We start from the raw sequence: 13,199 nt of genomic DNA on the forward strand, positions 1-13,199 counted from the left end.
TTATTCATTTTAATTTTGCTATTAAGAGTATCAATTATCAAACTAAAAAATAAACGAATGACAAAATACAAATCAATCCTTATGTTAGTAAGTTTCTAACTTATCACTGTCAGTTATGTAACAAAACATAATTACTATGCATGTAAATATTAAACTTATGAGTATCAATTATAGAACTAAACATATATCTATTTCATGCTAAAACCTTAAAAATATGAACGGAATGCATACAGTCCTTCTGGAGCGCAAATCACAGCTACTTGTTCTTTCAATCTATTACGTCCTTGTTTCTCTTTAACATGCAAAACATCGAAAAAAAAAAAGAAAATCAACAAGAAGATTACTAATTTACCAGTAATGGAAGCAAATGAGAGAGATGAAGAAAACGAAAATGGAAGAAGGAGAGAATACGAAAAGTTTTAAGAAGGGAAGTTATAAAGAGGGAAAGAAACTGACACACATAAGGAAGAAAAAGGAAGAGTGAACTGAATAGTCATATCAATTAAATTTGAAAATTTGATTAAAAAAATAGTAAAAGAGGAAAATGGAGGAAAGTTGGAGTAGTGCTGTACACGCGCGTAAAATGGGCCGGCCCATAATTTCGTCTTAACTTGCGACGGACTCGTTTCAGTTTTTGTGCTTCATATTAGGGCTCTATAATTTGATGTATAACATAAAGTATAATTGGCAGAAATCAAAAGTATTCTACGAGTAACGAGAGAGAACTCAAGAAGAAGAGACATAGAAAATGAGCTACAGAGACACTGAGGGTGTTTGGCAAATTAGCTTATTGAGCAATTTTAGTTTATTTTGATATAAATAGAGAGTTTGGAAGTCAAACCAACTAATACTAGTGTTTGGTGAATTAGCTGGTTGAAACAACTTATTGATACGAATAAGCTGTTTTTGAACAAGCTGCTTATAGCAGCAGGTTCAAAATCAGTTGGTCAAACCAGTTAATAAAATCAACTGGTCAAATCAACTACTATAATGAGCTATTATTTACCAGCTACCGGCCATTTGCCAAACACCGTCGCTATTTGACAAAGACTATATGCTGTCTATTTAGCTTAGTTGACCAATAAATGTGTCTACTGTCTTAAACTCTAAATTGACCAGCTTCTAAATACATCTACCCAGAAATTCTCTGGAAAATATACCCCATCATCCTATATTCAGAAATACTCCATTGAATCATTTTGTCAACTTCCACGCCTAAGATTTTTGACACTAAAAATTTATAAACCCCATTTACTAAATCTTATTTGACTATTCAAGTATTTCAAAACAATTTTTTATTGTTTGTACCGATTTTAATTCCAAATGATGAAGAATAGAAGCAGTGCAAAAATTTCCATAAAATGGATTCCTATTTTCTGTCTCTCTTTCTTCTTCATTGGCATGTTGTTTACTAACAGGTTTGAATCATTCATTTCATATCTTTTTTTTTTTTTTTGGATTGAAGTTAAAGTTTTACCCATTTGATTTGATCTTATAAAAATTATCTGTTGTTAAATTGAAGTTATGCTAGCTTATAAGATGTGGGTTTTGATTGTAAAGATCAATTTTTTTTTGTTCTATTAAAGGTTGTGGGAAGCACCAAAATCTGGGAGCAAATTGATTTTAAGTCATAAACAGAATGAAGAACTTAAAGTTATTTGTGAAGATTGTAAAACTAAAAAGGTATCAAAATTTGTAAGTACTAATATGATTTTATTTTTATTTATTTTAGAAAATTCTGATTTGGACATAGAAATCTGAATCTGAGGTAATAGTAGACTTATTAAGAGTTTGTAATTTGAAGCAGAAACCTGGTAAAGATAAAGATGTAATAGATGAAGTAAAGAAAACCCATGAAGTAATCAAGTAAGATTTGATTGGTCATGATTCATAAAATGGGTGTTTTGGTTAATCTTGAAGGGAATTTCACAAGAGTGTGTTTATTTCTTTAGGTCATTGGATAAGTCAGTTTCAATGCTTCAAATGGAATTGGCTGCTTCAAGAAGTTTTGATAAACATGTTCACCCTAAAGAATCAACTGGAACCATTACTCAAAATGAACCAAAGAAAAAGGTTTTTGTGGTAATTGGAATTAACACCGCTTTTAGTAGTAGGAAACGCCGTGATTCAGTGAGGGCGACATGGATGCCCCAAGGTAATGGGTTTGTTTCATTGCTACTTTGTCACTGTTGCATTAGGCTTGGTTGCTTTGTTGTCTATGCTCATCTAGATGATTGTTCTTTTCAGGAGAAAAATTGAAAAAGTTGGAACAAGAGAAGGGAGTTGTGATTCGATTTACGATTGGTCACAGGTTTGTTGATTGTTATTCATACTTCATTATCACTCTGTATCTTTTTCCATTAGTTTTATCGGTAGTGCGCAAAATATGATACTCACATCCAGTGTAACATAATTCTTAAGCTAATTCGCCTTTTGAATTTGGAATTTGTTCATAATTGTTGAAAAAAGCCCAAAACCGACCATAACTCGCTTTTATTGATTAACGATTCGCAGGGATATAGCGAATCATTTGACACTGGTCACATCTTAGCAAGTTGTAAAATAATGTATTTGTGAAATAAGCCTATTACTTTGGTTCAATTGTTATACATGCATTTGAATACGGGGTGGAAAATGAATGTTTGATGCCATATAGATTAACAGTAAGTATGCTTGTAAAGAGGCCGTCTGGCTATTGCCCTCTCATGACTCATTGATAAGACTATCAAATTCACCATAGGTTTTTCTTGATATTAAACGAGGGTGATCCTTTGGAAATTGGATGTACACCTATGTGTACAAAATATCCATGTTGGCCAGTGTTTGGAACATTTATATGCATCTAAGCTCATTGTACATTTATCATCAGAGATCGGAAACTGAGGCATTGTTAAACTAAGGTAGCCCTTTGAAGTTAGCTAGTCACTAGCGGAATTTCTATAATTGCACCTTGCATCTAATGCTGCTCTAAGCTAGTTTTTAACATTTGTGTATGGGGAAGGGTGATATGTGAGATGATCTTACTAGCAAGGAGAAGGGGTGATCAAAGTTGAATACCCAATGCATTGGATGTCCGAAATATCCAATATCCGATGCCCTTGAGGATAAGTTAAAAAATCCAAATCCGATATCCAATATCCGATTTGGTCAAAATTAATTCTGTTAAATAATATAATTTCATGCTTATTAATATCGGATATCCAAATTTACTTGACAAGAACATTCTATAACCCTAATGTCATTTTTACTTAAAATGTGTAGTTTGATAAGTAATGAATTAAAGATAGTAGAAGAGAATTAGGGTTTAAATTTCTGTATGTATATATATTATAATCCATGGACTGTTTAAATACAAGAAGCTAAAGAATAATTACAGAAACAAAATAATTACAGACTAATTTTATGCCTAGATATACATGTTACCAAACTTAGAAATATTCTGCCTATATTCTTACACTCCCCCTCAAGTTAGGTCATGGGGTTTCCAATGCCTAATTTGCACAATGCATCTTCAAACGCTTCAGCTGTAATTTCCTTTGTGAGTATATCTGCCAGTTCATCTTTGGACCGTACAGAGGGAAGACTGATCATTTGTTTCTCGAGTTCTCCTTATGAAGTGTTTATCAATCTCTACATATTTCGTTCGATCATGTTGAACCGGATTACTCGAGATGCTAATGGCTGCCTCATTATCACAAAACAGTTTACATGCTTCTTTCTGATGAAAAGTCAACTCTCCTAAAAGCTTCTTGAGCCATAATATCTCTGTTACTCCTTTCGCATTCCTCTAAATTCTGCCTCAGCACTGGACAGAGCTACAACTTTCTGCTTCTTACTTCTCCATGTGACAAGGTTACCCCCGATTAAGGTAAAATACCCTGAAGTGGACTTCCTGCTATCTTTGTCACCTGCCCAATCTAAATCTGTATAAGCCACCAGATCAAGGTGCCCATTATTCCGGTAGAAAACACCCATGTCACTTGTGCCTTTTAAGTATCTTAGAATCCTTATAATTGCATTCATGTGAGGTACTTGTGGGAGGTGCACAAACCTACTAACAATTCCGACTGCATAGGAGATATTTGGTCTCATATGAGATCGATAAATGAGTTTTCCCACGAGTTTCTGATATTGATCTTTATCTGCTGGTTCCCCATCTTCTGTGGTCTGAAGCCCATGATTGGTTACAATAGGTATTCCAGCTGGTTCACAATCGAGCATTCCAGTTTCTGCCAAGACATCGAGAACATACTTCTTCTGATTTATGAAGATCCCTTGTTTTGACCTCAAAACTTCAATTCCCAAGAAATATTTCAAGTTTCCTAGATCCTTCATTTCAAACTCCAGAAATAGTTTCTTCTTGAGATCACTAATTTCCCTTTCATCATTCCCTGTGATGACCATGTCGTCAACATATATTATTAAGCAAGTAATCTGGTCTCCTTTCTTCTTCAAGAACAATGTATGATCAGAATTGCTCTGCTCATATCAAGCTTCTTCATTGTTGTGGTAAATCTGCCAAACCATGTTCGAGGAGATTGCTTAACCCCATACAAAGCTTTGTTTAGCCTGCATCCTTCTCCTGGTGCAAATTCATCTGAGAAACCGAGGGGAGCTTTCATAAAAACTTCTTCGATTTCACCATGGAGGAAATCATTTTTGACATCAAACTGGTACAATGGCCTCTCCTTGTTTGCAGCTACTGAGAATAGCACTCTAATGGTGTCGATCATGGCAACTGGAGAAAAGGTCTCTGAATAGTCTACTCCATAAGTCTGAGTGTATCCTTTAGCTACAAGACGAGCTTTATATCTTTCAATGAACCCATCGGCATGATACTTGATTGAGAACAACCATTTGCACCCAACTGCTTTCTTTCCTTCAGGAATCACACATTTCTCCCATGTATCATTTTTCATAAGAGCAGTGATCTCATCCTCCATGGCACTTCGCCATTTTGGATTCTCAAGAGCTTCTTCAGTGCTTCGGGGAATGGAACTCGAGTATGAAGAGGCATTGAAGGCAATAGCAGTTTCGGATAGGTTTGTATTCCTATCCTGAGTAATGGGATATCAGGATCTTTATGCCTCGTACTCTGGGTCATATCTCTTGGGAGGAACGCCCCTTGTACTCCTTGGAGGAAGTTCATATTTGCAAGGTTCATCAACAACAGGTATATTATTAGTAATCTCAAGATCTGGCTCTGGGTGTACCTCTAGATGTTCCTTTGTTCCTGGACTTTCTCTGGATGCGTCAGACAGGATAGGTGTAGTCTGGGGAGAGGAAAGTACCATATCTTCTGTGGCAACATCGGTGGGTGTACCTACTTGCTCTTTTGGGTCAAGATCCATAACAATTAGGTGTTTTAGCCAGCATAAGTCATCACTTACGGTCTCCCCTTGAGGACTAAGCTAGGTATAGTAATATGTGTCCTCAAAGAACTCACAATCCATAGTAGTGTATAGTTTATTTTGGAGAGGATCGAAACACCGATATCCTTTCTGATTTACTCCATACCCAAGGAAGAGACATTTAACTGCTCAAGGCTCAAGTTTATGCCGAGTGTATTGTGGGAGATGAACATATACAACATATCCAAACACCCGAGAAGGTAGGGAATGTGATGAAGGGATAGAGATATAAGTTTGAAGGGTGGCTGGTGGAGTTTGAAATTTGAGGGTTTTGGTGGGAAGACGATTGGTTGTTATGTAGTAGTGGCAATGGCTTCACGCCAATAGTGAGCAGGGACTTGGGCTTCGAACATGAGAGCACGGGTAATTTCAAGGAGGGTCTGATTTTTGTGTTCAGCAACTCCATTTTGTTGTGAGGTATGAGGGCAACTAGTTTGTTGGATTAGGCCATGAGTAGACATGGAGTCTTTCATTTTAATATTTATGTACTCTCCCCCATTATCAGATCGAAGAATTTGGAGTTTGGTTGGAATTGGGTTAAAAGCATATTATAGAACTTAACCAAGACATCTAAAACATCGGATTTATGTTTAAGAAAATATACCCAACACATGCGAGTACAATCATCCACAAAAGAAGCAAAATAAGATGAACCATGATGATTAAATCCAAGAACAGGGCCCCAAACATCAAAATGTACCAAAACAAACAGTTTACTACTAACTCGGGGAATAGGTATGTTTATGACTTTTAGCTAGCGTACACGCTTCACAATGCAAATTTTCAATACAACTACTAAGTGATGGAATAAGACATTTTAAGTACCCCAGTGAATGGTGGCCTAGACGTCTGTGCCACATCCACAACTGTTGATCTAGAGACCTACGAGCAAGCAAAGTGTGACCCTTTTTGGTTGCCTCGTCCACAAAGTACAGTCCTCCTCTCTCGATACCACGCCTAAGGATCTTCCCTGTCCGAGCATCCTGCACAACACAATGAGACGAAGACATAAGAATAGTACAATCAAGCTCTTTGGTTAATTGACTAATAGATAACAGTTTGTGAGACAAGCTAGGTATCAAGAGACAATTTTTTAAGTGCAAGGAAGGAGAGATATTAATAGGCCCAGTTTGTTCCACTTCCACACATTCCCCATTGGCTGTCTGTATATGGGTTCGAGTTTTAGGTTCAAGGGACAAGAGATCACATGGATCGTATGTTTTAGGCTCAAGGGACCAGAGATAACATGGATCGTATGCCATAGTATCGGTGGCTCCACAGTCAAAAATCCACTCACACGAAGGTTTGCATAACCGGCCAAGACTAGGTGTGGTTTGGGAATTAAAATTTGTGGAAAGAATAGGTTGTTCAATTATTTGATTTGGACGGCCCATTTGGATAACATTTGGGTTTTGGGTTTTGTGGGATCCGGGTAAACATGGTGGGGAATTTTTAGGGTTTTTTATTTTGTTTTGGGTATAAATAGTTTGTTTAGGAAAGTTTTCCCATTTCCCCGTCCCCATTTCTTTCTCTTCTGTCTCTCTCCCTTTTGTTTTGTGGGTTTCTGGTTCATGGTTTGGTTTTCTCTGTTCACCTTTCTCATTGTGGGTTGGTGGTTCTTGTGACTGATTTGCGATGGTGATGGTACCGGTGACCACATGAACCTTGCCGCCGGCTCTGTTGATCGAAGCCTTGGTGGTGGTTCTTCATTGCCGGTGTTCCTCCCACCACTCTGGGAAGTCGATGAGCTTAAGACAACCCTCCTTTGTGTGGCGAGATCCACCACGGTGACTGCACTTTAGGTGACTTTTGTCCTCCATATCTCGCCGGAAAGAGGAATTTTCCAACCGGTTTCTTGCCACCACCGCACTACCTATTTCTGAGGGTCTTAGTCCCGATGATGAAGTATGGGACATGATCCCACGTCGAGCAATATCCTGACGGATCATAGCATAGGCTACATCGAGGGTAGGTAATGTATCTTGGTTTAACAAATCTCTCATTTCTTTGTCAAATGTGTCATTTATCCCTGCCAGAAATTGGTATAACCTTTGTTTTTGAATGAACCCATTGAACAAGGTTATATCATCCGCACATTTCATAGGGTTGGGCATCCTTTGATCTATCTCTTTCCATAAGTTATTGAGGTTGCCGAAATACACTTCAATGGTGTCATGATTTTGTTTGACTGCACTTGCTTTGGAACTCAGATCAAATATCTGCAGTTCGTCTCGTCCACTGCTTAACAGGGTTGCTATACCCTTCCGTAAATCCCATGAAGTTGTATAGTCTGGGAACTGATTTATGAGATTGGTCTCGATATTGGAAATATTCCATGATAAAACAACTGAGTCTCGTTGTTTACACTGCGAATAAGTTGGATCTGTTGGTTGTGGAGGGGCGGTGGTGATGTGATTGAGCCGCTCTTTCCCTTCGATTGCGATGTGCATTAGCCTACACCATTTTGTGTAGTTTTGATAGTTAAGTTTTTCAGCCACCTTTAATTTTGGTGTTGAAGGTTCAGTGGTTTGATTTTGTTTTTTGCAAACATTTGCTCCAATTGAGCCTTGTTCACAAGCTGTTGGTCTGTGTTTGGTTTTTGTTCTGATTCAGCCATTTCAGGTAAGATTTAAAGGTTTAAAGGTTTAAAGGTAAATGATGATGCCGAAAAAGAGTTGTCGGTCCCGGAAAACACCTTATGGCTCTGATACCATGGTAAATAATGAATTAAAGATAGTAGAAGAGAATTAGGGTTTAAATTTCTATATGTATATATATGATAATCCCTGGACTATTTAAATAAAAGAAGCTAAAGCATATTTTTTGGAAACAAAATAATTACAGAGTAATTTTATGCCTAAATATACATGTTACCAAACTTAGAAATATTCTGCTTGTATTCTTACATAGTTATCCTTTATCCGAAATAATATCAAATACTCCCTCCTATTCATCTTAAGTGTCCCATTTACTTTATGCACTCTATCCAATGCACTTATTCAATCCTTAATATATCAAGTTATATACAATTAAAAATTATAAAAAGTTGATATTAATAATTTTTACATCAAAACGAATCAAATAAGATCCCACATGACTATGTTTTAACTTATAGATTAATAATAAAATGCAATTTAAGAGTGATAGAGGAATAGTGTCTCAAAAGTAAATGGGACACCTAAGGTGAATAGGAGGGAGTATTTAATATCCGACTATTGATTCCTACACAACCAATCACAAATATGCGATGTGTCCTCTTACCTTAATCCTAGGACTGATTTCTTGCACTTCCACCATTCACATGTCAAGATATCACTACCAATAGTACAATGTACTATTGATTCCCACACAACCAATCACAAATATGTGATGTGTCCTCTTCTAAGTTCACTAATGCATTTGATTAATTTTCTTAATCTTGTTCTTGATTACTTGGTGAATATAAGTTACCAATAATCCTAACAGGATGGAATCAACAGATTTTCAGATCATCATATAGTTTTGCTTAGCCATAGCCGGGAGGCTATCTCTTTTAGACACTAATTATAGCAAGTTTCTGCTCTCTTTGATACTCAGAAATCTAATGTTGTTTCATAATACTATAGTGTGTTTTCTATTGCCATTATAAATGTAAAGCAATTATATGCAGAAACAGAGCAACTAGTTTATTTGAAAATTTTGAGCCCTTAGCTTTTACGATTTTATCAATAAATTTTTTTCCTTATTAATTAGAGCATTTTATGCATAGAAGCTAATAGAGAAGCAAGATTGGATTATATGAGTAAATTGTTTGGAACACTTGATCTGTCAAAGTACTGTTATAGTTCGTATTGGTTTTGCTGGTGCAACTTGAAATTTATATCAAAGATCAGAACTTTGAATCCTAAAACTTTGTATTGGGCTTCCAGTAATTGCAGCGAGACTGAAAAGGACATTGAATATGTTAGTCAATCTCATCAATGTTGTAGCCTTGCAGATTTTGTTGTATAAGAATGGTAGCAAATAATATCTAATGATTTTGAAATGTGCACCGTCTAAACTATACATTTTTGGAATAGTGCCACATCAAATAGCATTCTCGATCGAGCTATTGATGCGGAGGAGGCTCAGCATCATGACTTTCTAAGGCTGGTAATATTGCAATCCCGTAGTTTCAGTATGCCACTGTAAAAATTAAATTAGTGATCACATCAATAATGAATTCAAAACAACTTCAGGAGCATATTGAAGGATATCATGAATTATCCGCAAAAACCAAGATATACTTTTCAACTGCTGTTGCAAAGTGGGATGCTGATTTTTATGTCAAGGTGGATGACGATGTTCATGTCAATCTAGGTACATATTTTAAACCATTCTTTCTCCTTGTACCCATTTCATACCCTCCACCATAATATACTTAATATTTGTTTATTGTTTAGTCTCTAATCTTTTTCATAATTTTCAGGTATTTTGGCTTCAACTCTTGCTCATTATCGATCAAAGCCAAGAGTATACATTGGGTGTATGAAATCTGGACCTGTTCTGGCTCAAAAGTAAGCTTCAACTTTTGCTCATTATCGATCATCACCATTCATCACCCGTATGCCATTAAATGGCTTCCACCGTAAAGGGGGTCGGATGTATACAACAGCCCTTGATAACAAACAATAACATCATCCGCACTTTCACATTAAAAAGTAGTGCACATGATTTAATGTGTTCTTTCTATATGCTTTTCTTTTGTTCTTCCTAAGAATGAAAGAATTTCCTATATATGTTTCTTACATGCTTTTGGTTTTTTTCTATAGAAATGTTAAATACCATGAACCAGAATTCTGGAAGTTTGGGGAAGATGGAAACAAATATTTTCGCCATGCTACTGGGCAGATCTATGCCATCTCCAAGGATTTAGCAACATATATTTCTATAAATCAGTGAGATCCTATTTTACTTCCTTGAGTATTGTTATTATAATTTCTTGAGATGCTGCTTGAAAATATAATTAAGTATTAATTGTATGTTGCAAATGCAGACCTATACTTCACAAGTACGCAAACGAAGATGTATCCCTTGGTTCATGGTTTATTGGGCTTGATGTGGAGCACGTCGATGAACATAGCATGTGTTGTGGAACTCCTCCAGGTATTTCCTTTGACTATTTTATGTCATAGCATTGCATAGCATGAGTTACCAGGGATATCCTAAGACATGGAAGCTTCAATGTAGGATATCCTATGGTCAAAACCGCATCTTCTTGAAAAATCCGTATATTTCTGTGGATTTGCAGACTGTGAATGGAAGGCACAGGCCGGTAATTTGTGTGTGGCATCATTTGATTGGAGCTGCAGCGGAATTTGTCAGTCGGTAGAGAAGATAAAAACTGTCCATGAAAAATGTGGTGAGGGCGATGATGGAATATGGGGTGTTTTGTTATGATTTAATACCAACTTATATTCAAATAAGTGTTTTGAGATTTGGATAGCATAGCATAGCATGAGTTACGAGGGATCAGGGAAGAGTTGGTTTACAAGCATGGTGCTTGAGTGAGGGATTTGTTGAGCATATGCCATATATAGAGAAGAGATTGGGGTGTGCTTTAGGATACACTTTTTTGTTTCGGTGTTCCTCTTTTGAAACACCCCATATAGTAGATAGGTGAAATACTTGTGTTGTAACTTTGTAATTGAATTTATTGATGAAATTTTCTAATCTAATTAAATTTTATTTTTTATTGGTTTATTGTACCTTGCTGAAATTTTAATTCAGGCAACCGTTTTTTTAAACATTTTATACATGTTGTATTTTACTAGTTAGTAGTATGGGGGATGAATAAAGTATAGTTAATTTCTAAAATGTGCTTTGGGGGTCATGATGAAATTGGTCAGGTATTTTGAGTAGACACCTAAGAACTATTTTTGAGATTTATTTTGTTCATCTCTAAAAAATGAATGCGAAAAAAAAGATAAAAATAAATAGGGATAAAGCAAAATATGTAAGGAGATCAATCATCAAAAGAATCTACGTCTCCACTTTCGAGTTCCTCTCTAACCGTTAGGATTTCTTATGCACTCTTTTGTTACCCTTTGGCTTTCTTGTACATTATGTACTAGTTAGATCCTTCACGGTAAAAACCCTAGTAATGTGTCTTACTACCTATGAACTCACCAAGTTACTAAAACGAATAACACAATTGGTCAAATACTAACTTAAACACTAACATTATCAACTTTACAATACTTCACAAATATAAAAGAGATAATCTTACATTATTAGACTCTCAAGCCAACACTTTATAAGGTTAGTGTCTCACTTTTACAAATAACCTCACACAAGATAAAATGTAACTCCAACTTTGAGAGTACAAGAAGACTTAAATAAAAACATATGTAAAAACACTTGTTTGAATAAAGCTTTTAGAGTGTTCGATATATACAATTGATGTCTTACGTTCTCTAAAGACGAACTCTTTATTTATACGCTTTACATGAATTTGAACTACAACATTCAGATCTTCCAAAAATTATATGTTAAAGGTTTTAGGAGTTTTGAACTTCAAGTCATTCAAGTATATAAATATATTTAAAATGTAATTTCAAGAATATTACTATTGTATTCAAGTCTAACCATTTCAAAACAATAATATATACCAAATAGTGGTGTGTGCCATGTATCATGTCAAACAAACCATGTTTGAGCTACTTTATGCAAGAAAGTGCCAAAAACGCTTAAAAAACCTTAAAAACGCAACTTAGCACGTAATTTCAAGCATATGACTATTCTTTTCAATTCTAAACATTTCAACACAATAATATATACCAAATAGTGTTGTGTGCCAAGTTTCATGCAAACAAACCAAGTTTGAGTTACTTTATGCGAGAAAGAGCCAAAAACGCTTAAAAAACCATAAAACGCAACTTAGCACGTAATTTCCAACATATGACTATTGTTTTCAATTCTAACCATTTGAACACAATAATATATACCAAATAGTGTTGTGCACCAAGCTTCATGCGAAACAAACCATGTTCGAGCTACTTTATGCGAGAAAGTGCCAAAAACGCTTAAAAAAACCTTTAAAATGCAACTTAGCATGCAATTTCAAGCATATGACTATTGTTTTTTTATTTTAACCATTTCAACACAAGAATATATACCAAACAGTGTTGTGTGCCAAGTTTCATGCAAAATAAACCAAGTTACTTTATGCGAGAAAGTACCAAAAATGCTTAAAAACCTTAAAAACACAACTTCGCACGTAATTTCAAGCATATGACTATTTTTTTTTATTCTAACCATTTCAACACAATAATATATACCTAGAGCTGTTCAAAAGTGACCCGACTCGAAAATTCGAACGAAAAACTAAAGTAAACCGACCCGAAAATGTGTTCCTTTTTTTGGTTTATCGAACCGACAGTACCCGAACCGGTTGACAACCGAAAATGGGAAAGTTGAACCCGAGCTGTAACCAATTTTTGTAACCGACGTATAACCGTTACCCGAGATTACCCGAACCTAATAAGGATCGACCCGAGTCATATCCGACCCGAATCATGCTCAAAACCGAATTTTATCCGGCTAAAACTAACTTAACCCGAACAAATTTTAGATCGAACTACTGTAAACCTGAACCAATTTTTAACATAGAAGTATGATAGACTCATATTCAATCATCTTATTTGTTAATCTAATAAAGTGTTAGATATTTTAATAAATTAAATTTTATAAATACATGGTTTCCTATATTTTGAGTTAATAATCAATGGTCAATGTTTATTTAACTATTTTTAATCGAATTAGATGAAT

At 35.5% G+C, this 13,199-nt stretch overlaps 1 protein-coding gene across 4 annotated transcripts; it reads left to right on the forward strand.

The window, feature by feature from the left end:
- The first annotated feature begins 1,112 nt into the window (after positions 1–1,112).
- On the forward strand, positions 1,113–11,124 carry LOC130802657 (beta-1,3-galactosyltransferase 7-like). 4 transcript variants are annotated; one of them, XM_057666665.1, is made up of 11 exons: positions 1,113–1,418; positions 1,587–1,695; positions 1,808–1,866; positions 1,953–2,155; positions 2,248–2,311; positions 9,470–9,542; positions 9,629–9,749; positions 9,859–9,946; positions 10,202–10,327; positions 10,426–10,535; positions 10,681–11,124. In XM_057666665.1, exons 1-11 carry the CDS (start codon positions 1,324–1,326, stop codon positions 10,827–10,829), a joined length of 1,197 nt encoding a protein of 398 aa, XP_057522648.1. In that variant the 5' UTR covers positions 1,113–1,323; the 3' UTR covers positions 10,830–11,124. The 4 variants fall into 4 exon arrangements, with proteins under 4 accessions (XP_057522648.1, XP_057522649.1, XP_057522651.1 ...); XM_057666666.1 differs by having other exon boundaries at positions 1,587–1,683; XM_057666668.1 differs by lacking the exon at positions 1,808–1,866 and having other exon boundaries at positions 1,587–1,683.
- The last annotated feature ends 2,075 nt before the right edge of the window (positions 11,125–13,199 follow it).

The sequence above is a fragment of the Amaranthus tricolor genome, chromosome 16, assembly GCF_026212465.1.
Source record: "Amaranthus tricolor cultivar Red isolate AtriRed21 chromosome 16, ASM2621246v1, whole genome shotgun sequence".
Lineage (NCBI taxonomy): Eukaryota > Viridiplantae > Streptophyta > Magnoliopsida > Caryophyllales > Amaranthaceae > Amaranthus > Amaranthus tricolor.